This window comes from Rana temporaria, chromosome 5 (genome assembly GCF_905171775.1).
Source record: "Rana temporaria chromosome 5, aRanTem1.1, whole genome shotgun sequence".
NCBI lineage: Eukaryota > Metazoa > Chordata > Amphibia > Anura > Ranidae > Rana > Rana temporaria.
In genome coordinates this window covers 99117671-99145332 of record NC_053493.1, presented here as the reverse complement: position 1 = coordinate 99145332, position 27662 = coordinate 99117671, and the positions used below count along the sequence as shown (strand labels likewise).

Sequence of the window (27662 nt, the reverse complement as noted above, 5' to 3'; positions counted from 1 at the left end):
TTTCACAGTTGAGCAGGCTTACTGCAACTCATAATTCAGCACCGACTTACATTTCTCTCCTTTTATTTTCAACCTGCCACTCCACCTGTATCCTTATATCTATCAATTAATCACCTCCAACTGTCACATTCCACTTTAGCTACCTCCTCGTCTCTTCTTTGACGCTTCTCCATGCTGCACTCATTCTATGGTAATTGCTATTTAAATAGTTTTACTGTCTGCTATTTTTTAAAGATTTTTCCTTAAACACATTTCTGTAAAGCCCTGTACACACGATCAGTCCATCCAATGAGAACGGACTGAAGGACCGTTTCAGCGGTTAACCGATGAAGCTGACTGATGGTCTGATGTGCCTACACACCATCAGTTAAATAACAGATCGAGTCCAACGCGGTGATGTAAAACACAACGACGTGCTGAGAAAAATGAAGTTCAATGCTTCCAAGCATGCGTCGACTTGATTCTGAGCATGCGCGGGCTTTTAACCGATGCTTTTGCATACTAACCGTCGGTTTTGACCGATCGGTTAGGCGTCCATCGGTTGAATTTTAAAGCAAGTTCTAAATTTTTCGACCGAAGGATAACGGACCGATGGGGCCCACACACCATCGGTTTTGACCGCCCGTGTGTACAAGGCCTAAGAAATAATAATACATTTTAAAAAAAAATCATCCCGTGAAACTTATATACCTTCAAATGTATGCCCACCGTTCAGACCAACTGTGTTGCTGAATGCCACTCCACTAAAAAAAAATTTCTCCAAGGTCTGCAGGTAAACCAACACTTCTGAAATTTTCAATCAACTCCACAGATCTCACTGGTTATTGCTGCAGACCTCAATGTCACCGAAGTGGGAGTTTCCCTGTGGACTTTGGGTGACCATTTCATCAAAGCAGTGTGGGTAACATTAAAGGAGAAGTCCAGCCTGAGCTTTTTAGGCTGGGCTTCTCCTCTGGGTCACAGGAGTGCAATTAGTTTTGCACTTCTGTGACCCGTTTTCAGCAGAGAGCGGTCTGAAGTCCACTCTCCGCTGTCACCTGATTGATGGCAGTCTCAGCGGCTCAGCGAGCCGCTGAGATAGCCTCTCCCCGCCCCTCCACTGCTCGGCGATTCAATGGGCACTGAGAAGTAGAGCAGAAGCCATGTTGACTGACAGTCAGTATGGCTCTGCTCGGGGAGGAGTGAGTGCAGAGACGCCGGGGGACAGCGGCAGCATCAGCCTGATGCTCCATCCACCGAGGTAAGTATGAATAGCAAAAAAAAAAAACATACTTTTCTTTTCAGGATGAGAATGTACTGTACACTCTTCTTTTACAAGTAGATAAGTTCTTGGGAACTTCTGTATAGTGGCATGGGAGTTTTATATGCCCAGTTATTACTACTTCTAACCCTGTCCATGATCAGCTTTGCATTACAACTCTTTTCCAATGATTTTTATTGAAATGTTCCGGTAATAATATTAACTACCTCCCATGCAGCCTACAGCAATAAAATGGCTGGGCGAGATCACTGCTATTCAAGGTGGACATCATATGACATTCTCCTAGTCATGCGCCTTGTGCACACCCTACGGGGGAAACAGCGGTGCAATCTGTGACCCGCTGTGTCACAGAGGAACACAGATCAGTGTACTGGGCCACTGTGAGTGGCCCTGGTACCATGTGATCGCTAAGACTAATCAAATTGATAACATATCAGTTGTAAACAGTAGCTTGTCATTCATAGCTATTGTGAACTCAGTGATTGTCACCTTGATCACATAGTACAGGACCAATTTATAGTGGACCTGTTGTACCATGTGATAGCTGTGACCAAACACAGCTATCACAATAGTACACAGTGACACATGAATGGATGCTATTCAAAAAGTAAAAATAATGGTTTATACAGTGATCGTGTAATAAGTAATCATAGTGTAAAAAAAAATCTTGATCACCTACCCAGAGCAATACATGGTAACACAACTGCTGGTTACGTAATGTAAAAAAAAGGTTTAACTACTTTCCGACCAGCCATCGCAGCAGGTTGGCTCTCCTGCGCCAAGCACCATCATTGTATGTTAGGAGCGTACACAGTGATCTGTGGGCGCACATGCGCCACCGGAGACGGGGGAGACAATCAGCTGGTCCAGAGGACTCGATATTTGCCGCCCATCCATGATCGCTCCACAGAGAGGTAGAACAGGGATCTGCCCGTGTAAACAAATCTGCCCTGTTCTGTCAGGAGAGTGGAGTGGGATTGTCTATTCCTAGTGTTTAGGAACAGTGATCCCTCTCTACTCCCTGTCAGTCCACTCCCCCCCACACTTAGAAAGCACCACCCTAGGGAATATTTGCCCTTTGATCGTCCTGGTGTCAACCCCTTCCCTGCCAGTTTCATTTATACAGTAATCAGTGTATTTTCATAGCACTGATCGCTGTATAAGTGTTACTGATCACAAAAAAGTGTCAAAAGTGTTAGATCTGTCTACTGCAATGTCACAGTCCTGCTAGAAATCACAGATCACTGCCATTACTAGAAAAAAAAATAATAATAATAAAAATGCCATAAATCTATCCCCTATTTTGTAGGCGCAATAACTTTTGCGCAAACCAATCAATATACGCTAATTGGGATTTTTTTACCAAGAAAATGTAGAAGAATACATATTGGCCTAAACTAAGGAAGAAATATTTTTTTTAACTTTTTTTATTTAGATATTTATTAAAGCAAAAAGTAAAAAACATTGTTTTTTTTTCAATGTTGCTCTTTTTATGTTTATAGTGCAAACAACTAAAAAAACACAAAGGTGATCAAATACCACCAAAAGAAAGCTCTATTTGTGGGAAAAAAGAACATCAATTTAGTTTGGGTACAACGTCGCACGACCATACAATTGTCCGTTAAAGTGACGCAGTGCCGTATCGCAAAAAATGGCCCGGTCAGGATGTAGGTAAATCCTTCCGGGGCTGAAGTGGTTAAAAAAAAATATATTTTTGCATACTGTTGCCAGTCAGTGTCCCTGATTACTTCCATACCAGTCATATTTGTATTATTTTATTTTATTTCTTAATTTTAAAATTGTGACAAACAAAATTAAAATTTTAAAAAACTCACAACACCTCTTACTAAATACCTTAGGGGTGTCTACCAAAAAGGGATTATTTTGGGGGTTTTTGTATTGTCCTGGCATTTTAGGGCCTCAAGAAATGGCCATCAGTACATCAGGATTGATATTTTTTCAGCTATACTGTATACCACAGTTTGTAGACTCTATAACTTTCACACAGACTAAATAATATACACTGATTTGGGTTATTTTTTTTACCAAGTCAATGTAACGGAATACATTTTGGCCTTCAGAATACTTTTTTTTTTTTCAAAATTTTCTGTATTTTCTATATATTTAGGAAAAAATAAAGAAAAACAGTGGTGATTAAATACCACCAATAGAAATATCTGTCTCAAAAAATTATAACCATTTAATTTGGTTAGTGTTGCATGACTGAGTACTTGGCAGTCAAAGTGTGAGGCCTCGTACACACGACCGTTTTCCTCGACAAAATCCATCAAGAAAACTGCTGGCAGAGCTTTTTTGCAGAGGAAACCGGTCGTGTGTATGTTTTTCGTCAAGAAAACTGTTGTGTTTCTCGTCTGGCTGGTTTACGACGAGAAACACGATTGTGTGTATGCTTAGAAACCCGCACATGCTCAGAATAAACTATGAGACAGGAGCGCACCTTCTGTAAAAGTATCGTTCGTAATGGAGATAGCACATTCGTCACGCTGCAAAAATTATTGCATTGTTTAAATGCTGCGCATTTAGAACATCTTTAGAAAAAATGAACAATAATGATCTTCTTTTGCTGCTGATATTCACACAGCGCTCTGACTAACTTTTTGTAAACATTTTCATGCTGATCTCATGAATATTTTTGAATTATTTATATAGCCAGATTTTTAATTTATTTTTAAATACAGATCTTAATTTTTAATTATTATTTAATTTCTAGTCATCTCCATGATTTATTTTTTTATTTTGTTGTGTCAAGTTACCACCATTGTAACATTATTGTTTGGTCTTATCTGATCTGTCCCTTTATAATTAGACCTTTTGTATTTTTTTTAACGTTAACCTGCCCACTCACAAGATACATTTTTGGGTTGATTAAAAACACATAGGCAAATATGAACTGTAAAACAAAATTACCATTTATTTTGGTAAAGAATAGAAATAAAATAAATACAAGGCAGCACTGAAGAACAGCAAGTCCTATGAAGAACGACCTGAAAACCAGAAACGAGTGGATAGGAACGCACTGTAAAACAAATACGACCTGACCACACGCCCTGAAAGACAAGATACGAACCCACAAGCACAAACTGAACCGCAGAAAACAATCTGAAAGCACGAAGACTGAAAATCGTCACTCACCAAACTTTTACTAACACACGTCAACACGAGATTAGCAAAAGCAGCCCCAAGGGTGGCGCCAATGGAATAGAACTTCCCCTTTATAGTGCCGTCGTACAAGTTGTACGTAATCCGCGTTTGAGAACAACTAGATTTTGTCTTGACAGTGTGTACGCAAAGAAAGCTTGTCAAGATTCTCAACAAGCCTGACAAGAAACTCGTCGAGGAAAACGATATTTCTTTTACGACGAGATTCTCGGTCGTGTGTACGAGACCTCACAGTGCTGGAAACTGAAAATTGGCCTGGACAGGAAGGGGGTGAAAGTGTCCGGTACTGAAGTGGTTAAAATAGATTGGTACATCTAGAACCGATATTGCAGTTTCTGATGTTGGAGAGTTAATTCATCTAACTTTTCAAACACTTTATTAGCAAACGTTATGCACATGTTTTTGATGTTTTTAAGAATACCATTTAGAAGTATGAGGAACACTGTTGGATTCAATTGCAGTACATGTTATGCTTATTGGATGTTGAAAATCTTTCAAAAGCTGAAATTTAGATAAAGGCATGTAATTAAGAGAATAGGGAAAATCGAAATTAACTCACTTCCCAAGGATTGTTCATGCCACATCTGTAAATAGAACTATTGAAGTGGATGTAAAGCCTCAGTGTTTTTTACACCTAATAATCTCCCATCTCTGTCCCTCCTCAATGCACAGACTAATAGCAGTGGGAGCCATTGGCACCCGCTGTTGTCAATCAAATTCTGTGATGAGGGAGCAGGGGGTGGATACAAGCTGCCCTGTCTGTGTTAATGGACGCAGACAAGGCGGCTCAGAAGCGAACCCTTAAGAGTGCCCCTACAGGGCAGCTTCCTATGAGGGCACGGGCAGAAGAAGAGGAGCCAGGAGCGCCAGCGGGGGATCCCAGAAGACAAGGATCGGGGGGGCTGCTCTGTGCAAAACCATTGAGCAGGTAAGTATGATATGTTTGTTATTTTAAAGGAAAAAAAAGAACCTTTAATGTTACTTTAACTCCATGAACCATACAAATGATAAAAAGCACTACCGTATTTATCGGCGTATATCGCGCACTTGTGAACTCTGTGTGAATATCAGCAGCAAAAGAAGATAATTATTGTTCATTTTTGTCCTATTCTAAAGATGATTTAAATTTGCAGCATTTAAACGATGCCATAATTCTTGCAGCGTGACGAATGTGCTATCTACATTACAAACGCTACTTTTACCGAAGGTGCGCTCCCATCTCATACTTTATTCTGCGCATGCGCGGGTTTCTTAGCATACACACGATCTTGTTTCTTGTCGATAACCAGCCCGACGAGGAACATGACGAGGAAATTGAGACTCCCGTCGAGGAAAAAGAGAACTTGTTCACTTTTTTCCTCGTCGAGTTCCTCGGCAGTTTCCTCGATGAAAAACATACACACGACCGGTTTCCTCGGCAAAAAAGCTCTCCCACCAAGTTTCTTGATGGAATCTGTCAAGGAAAACGGTCGTGTGTACGAGGCCTAAGGGTTTACAACCACTTTAAGCTCTGAAATAGTTCTGCATTCTAACATATTAATACTATTGCTTGATTCTCTTTCAGTTTTCATTGTTTGATGACCAGGAAGTTAATATAGCTGCTGTGCTGGCTAAAACTATTTGTGCCAAGAGAAAACCTTGATGTCACAATTACAATACCAAACTTCAAATAAGCACTTCACATCCATCAGCCTTATCATGTACTCTGATGAGAAAAAGAGCCGCTCTACCTCAAGCTATTTCCTATTTAATCCTGGCAAGCACATTGGACAGTCATGGTTTCCTAATCTGAATAGAAGAGGAAATTCTATTCACTATTCCATGACCTTGACTGATTTCCGAGCTGTGTGAAGCATATTTTTCCTCAGGAAGATCAGCACTATATAATTATAATGCTTTCAGTTCATTAGGGACTTTCATCTAAAGAGCAAATATGGTCAAGGCAAAAATGCAAGAGAGTGTAGTAGTGGTCATGTTTAAAAGTTTGTTTAATTTACTCACCATCAGCCGGTATGGGTAATTACAAAGATAGCACAAAATGATATTCCCCCAACACATTATAATACACTGTACTCATTTCTTACAAAACATATTGTGAAAAGCCTACTTAATTTTAAAGCCCAAGATATGTAGTAGATATAGGAGCCACCTGCTTAAAGTGGTTGTAAAGGTTCATTTTTTTATTTTCTAAATAGGTTCCTTTAAGCTAGTGCATTGTTGGTTCACTTTTCCTTCAATTTCCCTTCAAAATGTTTTTTTTCTTTGTCTGAATTTCTCACTTCCTGTTTCTCCTCAGTAAGCTTGCCCCCATCATCTGAGCCGTTCTGGCTGGGGGTTAATCAAAGTGCTCGCCTGATCCCTTGGGACTACATCCCTGCGGGGAGACGCTGTGTGATGTAGTCCCAAGGGAGGGGGCTCCCCACAGGGATGTAGTCCCAAGGGAGGGGGCGAGCACGCTGACTAACCCCCAGCCAGAACAGCTCGGATGATGGGGGCAAGCTTACTGAGGAGAAACAGGAAGTGAGAAATTCAGACAAAGAAAAAAAACATTTAGAAGGGAAATCGAAGTAAAGGGTTAGTGAACCAACAATGCACTAGCTTAAGGGAACCTATTTAGAAAATAAAAAAACAAACCTTTACAACCACTTTAAGTTAACATGCACATTCAACACCTTACCAATTTCTTACAATGTGCTATTAGGGCAAATATAAGGCCCCGTACACACGGCCGAGGAACTCGACGTGCCAAGCACGTCGAGTTCCTCGTCGAGTTCTGGGATGAAGCCGCCGAGGAGCTCGGCGGGCCGCCTTCTCCCATAGAACAACGAGAAAATAGAGAACATGTTCTCTATTTTCTCGTCGAGCTCCTCGGCGGCTCCATCGAGCCAAAACTGTACAGACGACAGAGTTTCTCGGCAGAATCCGGGTTTTGACCGAGTTTCTCGGTGAATTCTGCCGAGAAACTCTGTCGTGTGTACGGGGCCTAAGACATAACCCATTTCTTTAGACTTCACATGCTTTCTATGCAACCTCTATAGAAAGTTGTATATAGATAACGATATTAATGTTTGTGAGCATTTCTTAAACTTATTTGTCTGTGTTGGCCATATGGAAAGTAATATAAAACAGAAGATATAGATTGTTTTGGCTCTACATGGCAATAATTATTATTATTTTTAATTTACACACTTTAGTAAATAAGGTCCACTGCCTATATCTATACCCTGTTCTCTACCAAACACAATCCTCCTAAGCCTAACTTTAGCTGAAAAAGTCCAGAGGCCATTTATCAGGATATAAAAAATGTTTCAAGTGTAACTAGGTTAACGGTGGAGCAAGGCTTGGGGGAGAAATAGGCTTAAGTGTTAGGGTTACGTTAAAGAGGAAGTAAACCTTCAGGTATTTCTTGTACCTTCAGGTAAGCCTACCATAAGGCTTACCTATAAGTACTGTAAATATCGCCTAAACGTGCGCCGTTTAGGAGATATTTACTGTATACTGCGCCGATTATGTCATTGGCCTATTCGCTCTGAAGAAATGGCCGCTCCTGCCATTTCTTCAGAAGCCTGTGCCATGACCAGCGGCTCCCGTGCGCATGCGGGAGTGACGTCACGTGGCTCCGGACAGTCACACAGCCGGAGTCTGAGGCCCCCGAATGGAAGACGGATGAAGATGGATGTGGCCTTCAGCGGGGACGATGAGGGCTTCAATTGCAGGTAAATGTCACATAATGTGCTAGTATGCGATGCATACTAGCCCATATGACTTTACTTCACAGGTAATAAAAAAAAACAGTTTTTACTTTCTTTTTATTTGATAAGAGCTAAAGTGTAGCTATACTAATTTTTGTTTTGTTTTGTGTAGAAAGTACGGAATGGTTTAAATCCCTGTCAACTATTTTGTTTTCACTGCCTCTGACACATCAAGACGACACACCAGAAAGTTAGAGGAAGTCCTTTAAAAGTGAGAGAAAATCCTCTAAGCCCTGATTCACACTGAACACGGCTATGAAATCGCGTGAGTTCATCTGAAATCGCACAACTTCAAAGCAGCATTTCAGCCCGACTTCAGGGGCAACTTGAAAGACATCTATTGAAATCGCCCCTGAAGTCCCCAAAAGTAGTGCAGGAACTACTTTTGTCAAATGTCAAATCGCATGGATGTGAACGGAGGCGTAGAAAAAAACACCAAAACAGGTGATCCCATTCGGAAGATTTCTCCTCAACTTCTCATGTGATGATCACTGTAAAATTGTGTATTTCCCATCACTTGTGTTTTGCAGTAATAAAAAAGTGCTTCAAAGCACTTTATGCAGCTTTGTTACTTTAAAATGTTAAAAAAGTGTAAGAGGTGTTGATCAGGCATGGTATTTTTTCACTGTTTTTGTTTAACATATGTAATTTTACATGATTCTCCTAAAAACCTAGCAATAAAAACCTCGACAAAGGCTCTAACCATTTCCTACACTATCCAAAACTGAAAAAAAGTTTAGTCTAAAGATATAATAACATTTTAGGGTAAGCCTTTTGGTTAAGGTTAAGCACCAAGTGAAAGGTTGAGTGTTCATTTTTGAGAGTAGGTTAGGTGTTTGGGTTATATGAAGGACAGCTAAAGTGTCAGGCCTCGTACACACGACCGAGGAGCTCGGCGGGCGAAACACATCGTTTTCCTCGTCGAGTTCTTGTTAGGCTTGTCGAGGAACTCGACGAGCCAATTTTCTCCATTCCCGTTGAGGAAAAAGAGAACATGCTCTCTTTTTGGCTCGACGAGTTCCTCGACAGTTTCCTCAATGAAAAATGTACACACGACCAGTTTCCTCAGCAAAAAAACTCTCCCACCAAGTTTCTTGATGGATTCTGCCGAGGAAACTGGTTGTGTATACGAGGCCTCAGAATGACAATACATATTAAAGATACAGTAGTTGAAAGTTGGGTGCTTAGAGTGAACAGGTACAATTAAGGTTTGTCTTGGCTACTGTAAGTGGAGATTTTTTTTTTCTTTTTGAAAGAAAGCAGGAAAAATATATTTAGAGGATAAGTTCATTTTTGGAACATGTTACATGTTACACAGCATCTGCACCTTCACCTCCAATCCCCTCTCCCTGTACCAGCGGGCAGGGGAGCTTCTCCCTGCACCCACTGTCATAATTTGGAAATAGCATGGCTGGGCGGGGTTCTGCCCACAAAGCTGTGCCATTCATTCAAAATTTTCTGCAAAAAAAATTGCATTTATTATTTTTTTCAAGAGGTGAACTTTGCCTTTAAGGGGCACCCTTTTTATTGGTTATTTTAAATTGTATTGCGTTTTGTAGTCATGTACATTTTGCTGATAGATAGATAGATAGATAGATAGATAGATAGATAGATAGATAGATAGATAGATAGATAGATAGATAGATAGATAGATAGATAAATAGATAGAATCATTGAAAAAACTCCCTAAACTTTTTAATGCATATCACAGTCTACTAGTAACAAAAACTAAACTTTCTCTGCAACACAACGTCATACTGAGCAGTTTTACTGTAATAAGTCCTCTTTTGTCAAATAATGATTTACAGCAAGGTTCAATCATCCATAGAAACACTTTGAGAGCACAATTGAGCATAATGGCAATGAATACCTGAAATTAAAATGAAGCTGCACTAGCTCTAGAAGTCTGCACCAATGTGGTTCTAATTATAAAGCATGTAACATGTTCCAGTTACAGGCTTACTTTTAGCATGCAAAGGCGTGGATGAATGAAAACCAATGCACGTGTTTATGTTTGTTCCCAGCGGTCCTACGAGAGCCATATATTAACCACCTGTAGCAAAATTAAAAACATTATTCTAAACTAAACGTTCCTATTTTGCACAGAACATTAGTCCAGGCTATACATGCCTTGTTATTTTTAACAATGCCATCTGGATTTTTATAGACTGGTCAGAATAATCAAATATACTGCCTGAATTTATCAGTCTGTATTTATTCCATACATTTAAAACCCATCTTTTTACCAGATTCTATTGACATATACTGTATAGTTTTCACTATGTAAATCCATTGTTAATCACATTGTCCACCGATGCAGATTTATGTCAATCACGATGAACAATGCCCACGACCGGCCGGAACAAAAAGCATGCTGACTCGTCCACACCTGCCGACTACCACTTAAAGCTGGCTTCCGGAATGTACACAAAGAAGCAGGGCTAACATTTTTTACTACATAAAAACAGTATCCAAGACAATACAATAAAAAAAAAGTATATAGGCCATACAATACAGAACAGATATCTTATGTGTGCGATTGATCTCAGAGGAGGATGCAAAACTGAAGGCAATTAGAAAGGAGATCCCATCATGTTTCGGAATGTATGAAATTCCTTCTTCAGGAGTGATCCAAAAGTACTGTATTGTCTAAAGGTGCAATAATATTATCAATATAAATTCACAAAAGCGTATAGAGTATATATAACAACAAAGGGATTATACATAACAGCATGGCATAGCCCAACAGAAAACAGAATAAGAATTCGAACATACTTAAAAGCATGGCAATACTTGATCTAAGTCACAAACTGGTTCATATGATGCTTCAAAAGTGCCCCATGGCATTCACATTACCCCATAAGTGGAATGGTGCAGAAGAGGGGCAGGTAGATGATATCCCTGAACCAAGACAAAAGTCATAGCACCAAAAGGGGGAGATCAAGAGGCACCTACGTCAGTGAAGTGAGGATTTCATGGGAAGGAGAAGTCCTGAAGAGTAAATAGTGCATGGTCTACCAACTGTATAGAAATCTATATTTATTACTATCTTTAATTGAGGGGATACCATCTACCTGCCGCTCTTCTGCACCATTCCACTCATGGGGTAATGTGAATGCGGTGGGGCACTTTTGAAGCATCATATGAACCAGTTTGTGACTTCTGTTATCTAAATTTCCCTTTGTGGTTATATATACTCTATATCAGGGATATGCAATTAGTGGACCTCCAGCTGTTGCATAACTACAATTCCCATGAGGCATAGCAAGACTCTGATAGGACTTGTAGTTTTGCAACAGCTGGTGGTCTGCTAATTGCATAGCCCTGCTCTATATGCTTATGTAAATTTAGAGTGATAATGTTATTATTGTACCTATAGACAATACAGCACTTTTGGATCATGTCCTGAAGAAGGAATTTGATACATTCTGAAACATGTTGGGATCTATTTTCAAATTGCCTGCGGGTTTTGCATCCTCCTCTGAGATCAATCGCACACATAAGATATCAGTTTTGTATTGTATGGTCTATACACTTTGTTTTTACAGTATTGTCTTGTAAACTATGTTTATGTATTAATAAATTTGCATTTTATTACACTTTCTACTTTGTCCGGTTTGACCATTGCCCCAAAAGTCCCGGCGGCATTTTTGTACATTTCCTTAACATTCAGCTCAAAACATGAAAGGTTCCCCACTGAAATGCATCCCTACTAGATATATAACAGAATAAATACGAATAATCTGTAGCAGATTATGTTTTGTTTTATCATATCAGATTTTAATGAAAACTGAGATATGAGTAGCATGCTGTTCCCTTACATTGTTGCTTTCTTCCACTGTGACCTACACATGGCTACTTTGGGAAGCATGGCTCAAAGAACTTAATGTATACATCTAAGAACTATGAAAGAGGTACAGTGTTAGGAATTTATTTACTGTTACACTTAGTCCAGATATTGTACAGATTAAATCATTCTGCATCATTTGTATTACAGCTACACAGATTATGCACATGTACACTTATGACACCACTTACCCTCTTAGTGTTTTCTTCCTCTTGGGCACTTCTGAACTCCTGTTCCAAGTCAATTTCATTGAATAACCCCACTTCCTCACAGTTCTTCAAGAACCGAGTTGGAGTTGGTGTTTGATCTGTGAAAAAAAAAAAAAAGTTACAATCAGATTATTATTATTAGAGATTATTATTGGAGCTTTTTTTAATGCCACATCATAATCTGGCCAACACAGTGCTCTGTCCACATTGCTATTCATCCTAAACACACGCTAGATAACAGGAAACCTTTGAAACAACAACTGTTTCCTGTGATCGTTCAGGTTGTACATGTGGCGATGTTTGTTAATGTAGGACTATTTTTACGGCCACTTGCACCTGACTAAGAATGCAAAAGGACCCCTTGAATACAGTGCATATTAGTGCGATCTGGGTACATAATATAACTGTAAAGTATATCATTTTATATTGCATGACTGCAACAATTAATTGTACATAGGAAAGTTCAGAGGTATGTTCTGCAACCAATTTACATGTATTAAAACTTGAGAGTTTAAAGCTTTTCATGCCCACAAGGGCTTACTGACCCACTGCTATACAATCTCTTGCCAAAGGTAAAATACTGGCATCTAGTGTGGCATCAACCTTGCCCCACAGCAACAATACCACTCTAGCTACATAAATAGGCAAACTTTTCAGGGAAAACCCCAGAAATTAACTACGATATTAGCAATGAGCAAGCTCCACATTTTTTTTTTTGCACATCAAGTTAATTGGTGCAATCTGAACAGCAAGCAGGTTCACTCCAATTGGTTCATGCTTCACTACTAAGCTGCACAATATATACAATACATGAACCAGAAAACATAAGCACCCACAAATATAAAGTGCAGGAGTTATCTTACGTTTATCAATATTTATACAAAAGTACTCATAACTGTATAGAAAATGAAATACCAAAAATGTCTTCTAATTTTGCCTCTTACTGCTCGTCGCTGTTAATAATTTTAGGCTACATGTGGATTACAATAAGCATTTGGCAATATTCATTTTAATATAATTTGATAGGACTGCAGCTGTGTTTTTTACCACAAGACCACATTTAAATATCTCAAAGCTCAACTAAGACCTCATAGCAAAAAAACATCAATATTGCATTCCCTTGTTCCTAAGTCATCTCTATTTTAAAAAAAGGTTCTAACACACACTCATAGGTCTGCGCAGCCTATTACATTAGGGTGTGCACCTAAAAGCTCAAACACACATGCATGTATATATACAGTATATATGGCAGTAGGGCATTGGACAGTGTCAGTAGAACAGTGGATGGTGTCAGTGGGCAGGGACTGTTGTCAGTAGTTTCTTTTTATTATTTTTTTATTATTACTTTTTACAATTTTTTTACAATAATTTTTTATTATTTTCTGTTACAATTTTTTATGAGCACCTGCGCTTTGGTGAGATATCAGGGGCCTAAACAGACCCCTGATATCTCATATTTGAGACAGAGAAAGGGGCTGAGGACAAAGATTCCGGAGTCCCTTTCTCTGTGACGAAGTAGCACAGGGTGATTAGGGTGTGCCTGGGCACACCCGACACACCCTGTGCGCACGCCTATGCACACACTAATGTGATCTTTTGTGTTCACAGTTCCAGTTGTGATAATTGGTCTGCAAAATCCTCTTTGCATGCTGGTCGGTGGACTGGTCTTGTTGTTCCCTTCTCTTGGATGTCTCCACACCTGCAATTCATCAGTGCAGGACCAATGTCAATGTCCTCAGGATGGGATGTGGGTGCTGAGGTAGTTCCCATCTACATTCCAGCACTGTAGATTAAGGTACACAGCTATTGTGGAACCATGGGTTTAAGTATTAGTAATTAAAAAACAGGTTGACATACACTCCCCGGCCACTTTATTAGGTACACCTGTTCAATTGCTTGGTACCACAAATTGCTAATCAGCAAATCACATGGCAGCAACTTAATGCATTTAGTCATCTAGATGTGGTGAAGACAACTTGAACTGAAGTTTAAACCGAGCATCAGAATGGGGAAGAAAGGGGATTTAAGTGACTTTGAACGTGGCATGGTTGTTGGACCAACGGGCTGGTTACAGTTTTTCAAAAACTGCTGATCTACTGGGATTTTAACACACTACCATCTCTAGGGTTTACAGAGAATAGTCTGAAAAAGAGAAAGTATCCAGTGAGTTGCCATTGTGTGAATGAAAATGCCTTGTTGATGTCAGAGGTCAGAGGAGAATTGGCAGACTGGTTCCAGATGATAGATAGGCAGGCAACATTAATGCACTTGTTACAACCAAGGAATGGAGAATATCTTCCATATCTCCCCACTGCTACACAAAGCGATGATGCTAATGTGCACAAGGTGATTAGGGTGTGCGCAGGAACACCCGGCACACCCTGTGCGCACACCTATGCTAGCAAGGTATACCTAATAAAGTGGTCAGTGAGTGTATGTGGCTGACGTTTAGCTTCAATAAGGACAAGCTTCTTAACCCCTTAAGGACCGCCGGACGACTATTTATGTCGGCAGAATAGCACAGTTGGGCATATGGACATACAGGTACGTCCCCTTTAAGAAGCCCAGCCGTGGCGCGCTCACGACCTAGTCCTGCGCTCCATCACGGCGACTGCGGGACCCGCAGACCCGATCGCCACCGGTGTCCCGTGATAGGGGCACAGAGAGGAAGAACGGGGAGAGGTAAGTGTAAACAAACCTCTCCCCGTGCTTCCTAGTGAGCCTGTCACTGATCGTCTGTTCCCTGTCATAGGGAACGACGATCAGTGACGTCACACGCCCAGCCACGCCCCCCTACAGTAAGAAACACAAATTAGGTCACACTTAACCCCTTTAGCCCCCCTACAGGTTAACCCCTTCACTGCCAGTGTAATTTTCACAGTAAACAGTGCATTTTTATAGCACTTTTCGCTGTGAAAATGATAATGGTCCAAAAAATGTGTCAAAAGTGTCCGATATAATGTCACAGTCACAAAAAAAAAAACACTGATCGCCGCCATTACTAATAAAAAAAAGTTATTAATAAAAATGACATAAAACTATCCCCTATTTTGAAAACGCTATAACTTTTGTCAACTTTTACCAATCAATAAACGTTTATTGCGATTTTTTTTTTTACCAAAAATATGTAGAAGAATACGTATCGGCCTAAACTGAGGAAAAAAAATGTTTTTTTTTATATATTTTTGGGGGATATTTATTATAGTAAAAAATATTGTTTTTTTTTTTTAAATTGTCACTCTATTTTTGTTTATAGCGCAAAAAATATAAACCGCAGAGGTGATCAAATACCACCAAAAGAAAGCTCTATTTGTAGGAAAAAAGGATGTCAATTTTGTGTGGGAGCCAGTTAAAGCGACACAGGGCCTTATTGCAAAAAAAGGCCTTGTTCCTTTACCTGCATAATGGTCTGGGGCTTAAGTGGTTAAACTTTTACATATTTATTAATTAAAATAATTGACATACATTTTAAATAAACCAGCTTTTAGTTTATATGGTTAGCCAAAATACCAAGTAAATGTAATTTAGCAATAATTAATGACAAGCGTATGTCAAACACATAAAATACAGCGTATGCTGTTCAGCAAAAAGTACCATACCAGTGATGCAATATATACACATAATTCAATTTTCAATTAATAATAATAATAATATATTACAGTCACACAGCTGCTTTCGTCACATTTTATTCAAAATGATTACAGGTGGAAAGAGCAAGAGAAAGAAAACAAGTGAAATGGTTCTATTTATACAAACCACCACATTTCAATTTACACCTGTTCTATGAAGGTGATACTTTTCAAATTGTTTCCAGAATCCCAGACTTGGATGATTTTGTACTTGTGAACCAGCGCTAGACCATTAATGAATTTTTCTTACACTTCTCTCCTTCAGTTTCACTGTTGGTAAAATTTAATTCTGTAACATATTTTACTGAAAACAAAATATACTCCAGCTTACATGCCACCTGTTCTACTCAGACAGCCTACTTTTCGGGGTTTGAATCAGTATTTAAAACTTATATCTGAACTTTAGACTTGTGTAAATAATGCCCATGCAGTGGACCCCCCTACAAATAATCCATAGGATCCATAGGATCCAAGAATCAATACCATAGATAAAACAAGAAATTAACCCATACAGTGTTTTGGGGAAGGGGCACTGCATTTAACAGCACTCTGGAGTGTGGCTTTAAAGTGTAAAAAATCCTAGAATAAAAATGTAATATATTATATATTGAAGTTTACCATTCCTTAGATGTGGTGTCTGCATTCATCTTCATTTTTCAGGCTTTTCTCCCTTTATTTTCACCTTGTGATCCTGCCAGTAACACGGGGCCAGATTCACGTAGGTGAGCGGCGGCGTAACGTATCGTAGATACGTTACACCGCCGCAAGTTTTCATCGCAAGTGCCTGATTCACCAAGCACTTGCGATAAAAAGTACGCCGGCGCAAGACAGGCCAATTCAAATGGGCGTGTGCCATTTAAATTAGGCGCGCTCCCGCACCGGACCTACTGCGCAGGCTCAGTTTCGCAATTCCCGTCGTGCTTTGTGCGCCGTGACGTCATTTTTTCGAACAGCGACGTGCCTGGGGGGAAATTCCGTATTCCCGGACGGCTTACGCAAACGACGTTCATTTTTAAATTTCGACGCGGGAACGACGGCCATACTTTAGACAGCAATACGTTTGCTGACTAAAGTAAGGGCACCCAAAAAGACGACTAAGTTTGCGACGGGAAACTAGACTAGCGGCGACGTAGCGAACGCGAAAATCCATTGTGGATCGCCGTAACTCCTAATTTGCATACCCGACGCTGGTTTACGACGCGAACTCCCCCCAGCAGCGGCCGCGGTACTGCATCCTAAGATCCGACAGTGTAAAACAATTACACCTGTCGGATCTTATGGATATCTTTGCGTAACTGCTTCTATGAATCAGTCGCATAGATAGAAACAGAGATACGACGGCGTATCAGGAGATACGCCGTCGTATCCCTTTTGTGAATCTGGCCCACTCTTCCTATACTAGAGGGGCCATGCTGCTCACTAATTATCTTGTATTTATGGAGAAGCAGCATTGTCACCCTAGGACTGGAAGTATTTAAAGATATGTAAACATTAATTTTTTATTTATTTTTGTCATACTTAGTGGTCGCAGGTAGCGATCTATGCCAGTCTCAGGAGCGGGAGGATGGCGGTCGTGGTCCCCTTTAGCTATGACTAAGCACTAGTTTCAGTGCGAAACTGTACCTGAGTTGTCTGCAACGGAGGATATTCATCTGGGTTCCCACCTGGAGCGGCTACTCCCTTTTCCCGTGGTACCCTGATGTTGGAGAAGGCAGGAAGGTTTAATATTCCTCGGTATGCTGTGGAGGTAATGCTGCAGGAGTGCGGGGGGCCAGAGAGCCCTGAAAGGATGCGTCATCGCGCTGTCGTACCTAAGCCACACCCCTGCCGTCTGAGCATGACACGGGCTGATCAGGGATGCCCATGACACGAGAATAAGCCTGGGGATAATTTTCAGCAAAGTGCTGAAAAACTCGGCTTATACTCGAGTATATACGGTACCTCCTCTGTGCAGTTAGTGTCCCTCAGTGGCACTCCAGGCTCCTCCTTTTTTCGAGTGGCCCATCAGCGCTCGTGCGGGCATGCTCCCGTGGCCTGCTGCTGCATCCATTGACACAGACAGCAGGGCTCGGCCCCCGTATCCCCGTCATTGGATTTGATTGACAGCAGTGGGAGCCAATGGCTGCACTGCTATCAATCTATCCAATCGGGACCCGAGACACCAGCTGGATTAGGTGTGCTTTCCCAAGCGCAGAAATTATCTGGCTCAGGTAAGTAAAACGGGGGGCTCTGAGGGGCTGGTGCACTACAAGAGGTTTTTTACCTCCATGCATAGAATGCATTGAGGTGAAAAACTGAAAGGGTTTACTATCCCTTTAAGAACCAGAGAACACCTCCCATTTTGAATTTTCTCCATAACAAAGAGGTTATGGAGACTTCCTATCAGAATTCCAATGAGCTAATAAATAATTCCTTTCTCTCTTTGTTGACTGCTATCAGTAAGCATTGTATACAGCTCTCTCTTTACTACAGAACACCAAATCCTCTTCTTCATAACATATTGGCAGGTGTACTGTAGTTCACAGAGAAAGCTGGGAACAATGCTTCCTGATAGTAGTCAAAGGAGGCAGAGATCAAAGGACGTTACCAGCTCATTCGATTTCTGGCAGAATCAAAAGGTTTTGTATTGCACTCATAATACAGATATAACAAAAAGCTTTCGATTGTATGTTCAACAAATAAAGAGGGAACAAATAAGAGACGTTCATTGCTAGAGTTTACATACTCTTTAAAGGGATTGTAAAGTCAGAAAGTTTTTTATCTTAATGCATATGCATTAAGATAAAAAGCCTTCTGTGTGCAGCAGCCCCCTGGACTCCTGGCCATCCTGGACCCTCCCTCTTGATTGGTAGAGACACAGTAGTGGCGTCATTGGCTCCCGCTGCTGTCAATCAAAGTCAGTGAGTCAATCAAGAGAGGGAGAGGGGGGGCAGGACCGAACCACAGCCCTGTTTCTGAATAGATACACGGAGCTGGAGCGCGGCTCGGGTGCCCCCATAGCAAGATGCTTGCTGTGACTGAACTCTACAGGGAGGAGGGGCCAGAAGCACAGAAGAGGCACCCAAGAAGAGGAGGATCTGGGCTGCTCTGTGCCAAACCACTGCACAGGGCAGGTAAGTATGACGTGTTTTTTATTTTTATATTTAAAAAAATAAGACTTTACAATCACTTTAGGTCAATTTGACTTCTGGTCCCTGTGAGGCCCCTAGAAATAATGTCACTAAGACAGGAAGTCCTTAACCTGTGACGCCCAACTGCAAAAAAGCATTTTACACTTTGTGGGAGGGGTTAGAACACTATTCTTAAATATGTTCCCTCCCCCTCCTCCTACCAATCCTGTTTAAAAAAGATCTGTATACTTGCCTTTTTTTTAGTCTGCTCTGGTCCAGTAACATGATCCTGCATCACTGGTTCCCCTGTATCAGTGAGTAGTGGGGAGAGAAGAAATTGCTGACAGTCTGGGTCACGGGAGCCAGAGCTCTCGTACACATGACCGAGGAACTCGTCGGAAAAGACACATCGTTTTCCTTGACGAGTTCCTTGTTAGGCTTGTCGAGGAACTCGACAAGCTTGCCTTGCGTACACATGGTCAAGACAAAATCTCCTTGTTCTCAAACGCGGTGACGTACAACACATACAATGGCAGGGGAAGTTCGATTCCACTGGCACAACCCTTGGGGCTGCTTTTGCTAATCTCATGTTACTGCGTGTTAAGTAAAAGTTTGGTAAGAGACAATTTGCACTTTTCAGTCTGTTACAGCGTGAAAAATGTGTTATCTCCATTACAAACGCTACTTTTACCTAAGGTGCGCACCCGTCTCATACTTTATTCTGAGCATGCGCGGGTTTCTTAGCATACACACGCTCGCGTTTCTTGTCGAAAACCAGCCCAACGAGGAACACGATGAGGAAATTGAGACTCCCGTCGAGGAACGAGAGAACTTGTTCACTTTTTTCCTCGTCGAGTTCCTTGACAGTTTCCTCGATGGAAAATGTACACACGACCGTTTTCCTCAGCAAAAAAGCTCTGCCACCAAGTTTCTTGATGGATTCTGTCGAGTTTCTTGGTCGTGTGTACGAGACCTAAGGGTTATGTCACAGCACCCGGAATTCCAAGCCGTTGTTGAGCGCACCATGAAACAGGGGAGCTGGAGTTGCAGGAACATATGACTGGACTAAAAAAAAGGTAAGTACACAGATCTTTTTTCACAGGGTAGGAAGGATAGGTAGGAGGAGAAGGAGAAAACATTTTTAAGACTAGTCAGTGTTAGGCTTGAACTCCACTTCGAGTGACAGAGTGTGTCAAGTACATGAAACAATGGGATAGCTTTCTGATGGGGACAGAGCCCAGAGCAAAGACATATTTATTTAGTAGAGTGAGTGGGAGAGACTAAAACAATCATCAGGTTTTTATTGCTTTCTGTGGGGTTGATTTACTAAAACTGGAGAGTGAAAAATCCAGTGCAGCTCTGCATAGAAACCAATTAGCTTCCAGGTTTTATTGTCAAAGCTTACATGAACAAGCTGAAGTTAGAAGCTGATTGGGTACCATGCACAGCTGCACCAGATTTTTCACTTTCCAGTTTTAGTAAATCAACCAATGTATCTTCCTGCCTTGTGATATCTGTGTCCTCGCATTTCCTATCCTGGTGTCAGCAGCACGCAAAAATACAGTAAGAGAAAATGTCCCCACTGAGGACATAGACAGCAATAAAAACGTAACCCAAGATTGGACTCTTAACGAATCAATCAAAAACTAAAAAAATGTTTTGGCTTTAAAAATACAATGGGTTAAGCTTTTCCTTCCATGCCTGCCATAAATCTGCCATTATTTATAGGCCACAGCACACAAAATGGGTTTCTCAACTGCTGTAAGTCACAGGTCCATGTTACAAATTGTTCCTTTACGTGTAACTTTGCCAAGACACTTGGCAAACATTCTAGGGATTAAAATGAATATGTGATTCTGAGCAACAGTTTCAAAATTCAAAACGTACATTCAAAGATGCAAACTGCTTGCAAGTCAGAAAAGTTGGTTTCATTGGAAATAGAAACCCTGGAACATTTTTAGGAGAGCATTATATATGCATGTTTACAGTCACCAAGGGCTTAGAAAAACTGCGTTATTTTATAGGACGTGATACATTTTAATGAACCTACATACCAATCTTACAAGGTGTTCTTAAAAGGACTGTATGATAAAAAATAAACAATGGCCCAAAGTAATCCATCATCCATAAAACACATAATAAACAAAAAACACAAGGACAAACACATAGTTCAGCACAAATTGCCCTTATTTATGAAAGTGTCTGTGGGGAACACTGTCTCAAGTCTGTGTTGCTTCATTGCATCTAATCAAATTGAAACATGGAATGGAAAGTGACAGCTTGAGGATGAACATTTGCATCTGATTTGTTGCTATAGACTAAGACAGACTGTGCCAATTTATTCTTCATACACTTTGATAAATTGTGAGCATTGGCTGTTTAAGTATAAAGTACAAATCTACTAAAAACGTGTATAATCAGTTTAATTTAGACCCCAATTGGTTCAGTCACCCCCTTGATTCTGAGGCCTCGTACACATGACCGAGTCCCTCGGCAAAAAACAGCAAGAAACTTGCTGGGAGATATTTTTTTGCCGAGAAAACCGGTCGTGTGTACATTTTCGTCGAGGAAACTGTCGAGAAACTCGACGAGCCAAAAAGAGAGCAAGTTCTCTATTTCCTTGACGGGAATGGAGAAAATTGGCTTGTCGAGTTTCTCGACAGCTTCACAAGGAACTCGACGAGCAAAACGATGTGTTTCGCCCGTCGAGTTTCTCGGTCGTGTGTACGAGGCCTCATATCATGTAGTGACATGGAGATCTCCATACAAGAACCCCCTCCTACACTTAGGCCCCTTTCACACTGGGGCGTTTTTCGAGCGCTATTCAAGCGTTTTTCAAGCGTTATTCGAGCATTATTCGAGCGTTATTCGAGCGATTTTCAAGCGTTATTCAAGCGAAGCCTCATCTGCAATCCCAATGTGCTGGTAAAGCACCGCTTAGACCCTAATGTTTTAGGGCGTTTTTGCAGTGCCTCAGTGTGAAAGGGTAAGGCGTTTTTACAGCGCTTTTAATTCATTTCAATGGAGAGGGGCGTTTTTGGAGCGCTTTTTTCAGCGCCCAAAAGCTGCTCCAAAGATGCTGCTTGCAGGGCTTTTCTCAACGCCCCGCCAGTGCAACGCCTCAGTGTGAAAGGGAAAGGCGTTTTTACAGGGCTTTCAATTCATTTCAATGGAGAGGGGCGTTTTTGGAGCGTTTTTTTTAGCGCCCAAAAGCTGCTCCAAAAATGCTGCTTGCAAGACTCAGTGTGAAAGGGTCCATTGAGATGCATGGAGAGCTTGACTATCAGTGGCTGGCTGGCACTTTTGCATTATCATTTACATGTCTAAAGAGCAGGGGTCTCCAAACTGCGGCCCTTTGCTTGCTTTTATCCGGCCCTTGGGGCACTACTTCATCCACTGATACCAACAATGTGGCGTAATTTTTCTTACTGACACTAACAAGGGGGCACAGTTTCTCTCAATTATACCAACCATGGGGCATATTTTCTCCTACTGACACCAACACTGGGGCCCAATGACACCAACGATAGGACACAAATCCTCATAATGACCCAAAAAATGGGGCACAATTCCTTACAATGACACCAATGATAGGGGACAATTCCTCTCAATGACGCCAACAATGGGACAAAGTTTCCCTCAATGACACCAACAATGGGGCCAATGACACCAACGATGGGACACAAATCCTCAAAATTACACTAAAAATGGGGCACAATTCCTTTCAATTACAACAATAATAGGGGACAATTCCTCTCAATGACGCCAACAATGGGACAAAGTTTCCCTCAATGACACCAACAATGGGGCCAATGACACCAACAATGGGACACAAATCCTCAAAATTACACTAAAAATTGGGCACAATTCCTTTCAATTACACCAATGAGAGGGGACAATTCCTATCAATGACACCAACAATGGGGTACAGTTTCTCTCAATGGGGCAACATGACATCAGTGATGACACCAACAATGGGACCCAATGACGGGGCACAATTACTCCTACTGAAACAAACAATGGGGTGTTAATTTTTCCCACTGATGTCGGGACCTTTTCGACTTCCACTGACCACTGTCCGGCCCTCGTTAACTCTGAAGGACTGTAAACTGGCCCTTTACTTAGAAAGTTTGGAAACCCCTGCTATAGAGAAAATCAGTTCTGATGTGAAAGTGTTACTATGCACAAGATTTTAATCAAGTTCAAACATTCAGTTTTTTATTTTTTATTTATTTTCTCATATAGGATTTCAGAGTTCATTTACGGGTTTGGAGGTATTTTGTGCTTTAGGGATGAATGGGCTCAAATCACACTGCACTGAATTGCATGTGAATTGCACAGGCATGGGGTGCGGTTTCTGTGCCATTCACATGCGGGTTATAGTGTGAACCAAGATAGGAAGTGGGTAACTCACAGAATCACCAGTTGAAATAAAGGGAAAAAAGCTGAAAAAGAGAACTAATGCAGCTGTCACATCTAAGAACATCTTTGTTTTTGGGTTTAATACAGGGGTAGGTAACCTTGGGTGATCCAGCTGTTGCAGAACTACAAGTCCCATCATGCCTCTGGGAGTAATTGTAACTGCCAGCCTTGCAATTCCTCATAGGAAATGTAGTTCCACAACAGCTGGAGAGCCCCAGGTTGCCTACCCCTGGTTTAATATTACTTTAAGAAGTCCAAATAAGCTCAAATAGTGGTTTTACATGTTTCTACTATGAATTGTAAAATGTTGTTAGAAACGCAAATGGTTACATTCATTCAAAACATAATTTTCCGAATAAATATTAGAAAGGGGAAAATAAAGGAAGCGCTACCCAAGTGCAGTATTAAAAGTGGGGTTTTAATAGCAAGGTACATCAAATAATTAGAAGTATTAGGTGGTGCTATATGTTACCTGACAGCATGTTATCATTCTTTATTGAAGGGAACTTCAAGGTCATTTCGTGCTTATGCCTGTGAATCATCAGGTGATCCTCGGTGGGGAACCTCTGTAAGGTAAAACATATACATACATATATGTAGAGCATGTAATAAATCCTTGTCACTTTGAGCTGTGCAGGTATTGGTAACACAATCACTTGATGTCTTCTAAGACATAAATAAGTAACCAGAAATTACTTACAGTGGGTGTTAACTTACAGAAAGAATTCTAAATCAATTACCTACTTGTTAGGCATGGACAATATGAAGGAAGAGCTGACAGCCTACAGACAGGGAGGAAACACTTGAAACAATCCAGTCTTTGTTAACGGAGGCGTTCATAGTCATTTACACAGTGAGAGGATGAAGAAACAAATCTACCTTACCCAAATGGTATAAATCATTCATTTGGGAATGGGAGACTTTGAAAAAGTATTTTTTAATAGCTGACAATCACATCGTGTCACATGAAAGCCAGCCGAAAGACTTGAGCTACTCATACATGTAGACAATTGTCAATTTTGGGCATGCATGGGTGATCTAACCCAAAATAGTTTTTGTATGTTGCAGGGGCGTAGATAAGGGGGTCAGGGGGGTCTGAGCCCCCCCCCAGAGCAGTTACTGACTATCTGGTACAGGGAGAGGCTGTAAAAAAACAGGAACTTTGCTTTTGTCTACAATTGTACAGAAAAAACTGCTTATGCCGCGTACAGACGGTCGTTTTTTGTGATGAAATAAAACGATGTTTTAAATCATGAAACAAAACGACGTTTTTCAAACTTCATTTTCAAAAACGATGAAGAATACACACCATCGTTTTTTCAAAATGCTCTAGCAAAGCACGGTTACGTTCAGCACGTACGGCGGCACTCTGTTCCATTGAAGCTCGCTTCATAAATTGCTTCTGAGCATGCGCGGGTTTAAAAACGTAATTTTCAACGTCGTTTTGCCCACACACTATCATTTTAATTGATACTGTTTTTCAGAAGACATAAAACAACGTTTTCCCCACACACGGTAATTTTATCACAAAAAACGAGCGTCTGTACGCGGCATAACAGTTTCCGCCTCCTCCCACCAGTCAAATATACACTAAACATGTATACTATACATACTGGTAACATTAGGAGGGAAAAGCGTCAATAATGTGATGATTACCACCAAGGTGGATTAAATCATTGACCAATACATCAGGGGAATGTTTTGTGTAGTTGCATTTTTTATGTGCTCTACAACCTGTTGTACATTTGAGGTTCCTGAGGTCCCAAAGTTTGTATTTATGTGGAAACTCACAATCAGTGGTATATGTTGAATACAGATCTCATTAGGCAGAGCAATCACACTATGCATTTGTGTATATGTACTGTATTTTGTAGTTTTATCTGCTTTTTATATTCAAAATTATTGACTTTGTTGTAGAATGTGGGGTTTTAAAGATCTTTGAAGGCTCCTGTAGATTAATTGTTATTCTTTTTCATTTGTAAAGTTATTTTAGGTCTATGGATTTGTTATGTAGCACCCAAGTGGACTCAAGACATTTGCCTGCTAGACTTCTTTTGTTTATTTTGCACTTTACTATACAGTAACTTTGAGCTCTACCTTAGCAAAGGTAACACACAAATGATTTGATATTTTGGGTGCAATTGCTTTGTTTAATTTGTATTAACATTTGATGCATTTTATGACTTCTTTAGTCTTACTTTATGAACTCATCTTTGTCACAACAACCCATAACTTCATATTTTGAGTCACACCGGAAAATTGATATACTCAGTCTTTAAATCATTTATATAGAAATACACTAAAAGGCTAGAAGTCTGCCAGCCGTGGATCTTGCAGCGTCTGCCAATATGACAGCACTGCTAAAATTATTACTGTTAGATAATTGTGGCAAAACTCTGCTAACAATTCTACCTCTCTGATATAATAAATAAACTATATCGGCAACTAGAATGTGTTTAGGAACATCAATCTGCCACGTCTGCTTAAAATGATTGTTTTAAATAGTATTTATGCAATGCTAATCCCCTTTCCTGATGACCACAACAAATCATAGGGAGAAGAGGCCAAGTAAACCCTTGGCAGCTCTATGAGGTCACTACTGATTGCAGTACAATAGCCTGAAGCAGTCGCTCAGTTGTCTGAGCAGCACAGTGCTTTGCAACAAACAATGAAGCATTTAACATTTATTTAAAGGGACCTTGATTTAGAATTTTTGTAATTAAAGACTAGGTCCACTTATTAATATTTCAGCTATAGATAGAATATGTTAGGGCAGACTTAAGCCTAGTACTAGACATGTGCAATTCGTTTCGTTCCAAATTCATTTTTTTTACGAATTTTGACAAATTTGCTAATTCTGAAATATCGGAATTAACGAAAACCTGTTTAACGAATTTTTCCGAACATTCATAAATTTGAATATTCGAAAATTCGTAAATTCGAAAATTAAAAAAAAATGTTTATGTCTCTGAGTTTATGTCTCTGTCCATTCCTATAAGTTCACGATGAAAATATCACTCTCATGAAGCTGAAACCCTATAGGAAAATTTGAAAATCTGATAGAACATCTAACTAATAATAACTTAACTATTACTAACTATTAAATTATAGGTATTGGAATTTCATTTAAAATTTGGCTGTTAGGCCTCGTACACACGACCGTTTTCCTCGATAGAATCCATCAAGAAACTTGGTGGCAGAGCTTTTTTGCCGAGGAAAACGATCATGTGTATGTTTTTCATCGAGGAAACTGCATATGCAGAGCGAACACTGATATAGCCCACTATACTTTTTAGGGGATCATATTGGAGGTAGGACACAAGTCGGTTTACGTCTGCCACTCCTTAGAGGTGAATGGAGGGTCCAATTGGTTGGACAGACTGTGTGAAAGGGGCCCAAGGCTGCTTTCACACTGATGCACTGCGGTTTACCTGCACCGCAGATGCAACGCAGTGTACCTTTTGGCTTTCCTGCACTTTGCAATAGACTTCTATTATATTCTGCAGGTTTGGTGCACTTTCAGAAAGCTCAAACTCGCAGGTAGTAACAGAAGTCTATAGCTCAACGCAGGTAACCCGAAGGTAAATTGCTCTGCACCTGCAGATCAATTTTAAAGCAGCCCAGTAACCACTGCAGAAAATATATGCCCATATATACACTGATTTTAGTAATAAACTGACCTTTAATACCAGAATTCTATTCTATTCCATCCCAGAGCAGGAGGTCACAGGCCACATCAGAGGGCTCCGCGGGCCATATGTGGCCCCTGGGCCACTGGTTGGGCACCCCTGCACTAGGTCCTGGGTGACACTGTGACATGAAAGCAAGCTAATGTACATAGACACTTACCTGTGAGCAGCCAGGAGCATTGCAAACAAATGACCGGTCCTGCTCCAAATTCATCTCTTATTCTTCATATATCTGAAAAGAAAATTGATAATAATTAACAATCATTTCAAAAGACTATGGAATTCAACAATCTATTGTGTTAATTTAGTATGATTAAAAACGGAATGAAATGGGAAAAGGACTGTTATTCACAGCAAACTGTAAGCATTTAGCTTTCCTTCATTTACCTGCACTAGAAGAATGTTGGTGTAATTATTTGCAATGGGTAACAGTTTTTTTTTGCTTTGTTTCACTTTTAAATATTCAGAATATTTATTACTTCAGCCAACTTTAGGCAAAGTGGACTCTTCCAGTATGCATTGCCAGATACACACATGAAATGCTAAGACTTCTAGTTTTCTGG

The 27662-nt window shown here is 40.5% G+C and overlaps 1 protein-coding gene across 2 annotated transcripts in view; it reads right to left on the bottom strand.

The window, feature by feature from the left end:
* Positions 1–27339, bottom strand: part of CREB5 (cAMP responsive element binding protein 5) — a 415389-nt gene extending 388050 nt beyond the window's left edge. For both annotated transcript variants that reach the window (XM_040352926.1, XM_040352928.1), the window contains exons 1-3: positions 27260–27339; positions 23883–23976; positions 12232–12347 (exon numbers count right to left, since the gene is read on the bottom strand). In XM_040352926.1, coding sequence (XP_040208860.1) covers positions 12232–12347; positions 23883–23976; positions 27260–27313 — 264 coding nt within the window. In that variant the 5' untranslated portion in view covers positions 27314–27339. The remainder of the gene's footprint in view (positions 1–12231; positions 12348–23882; positions 23977–27259) is intronic.
* Between the last annotated feature and the right edge of the window lie 323 nt (positions 27340–27662).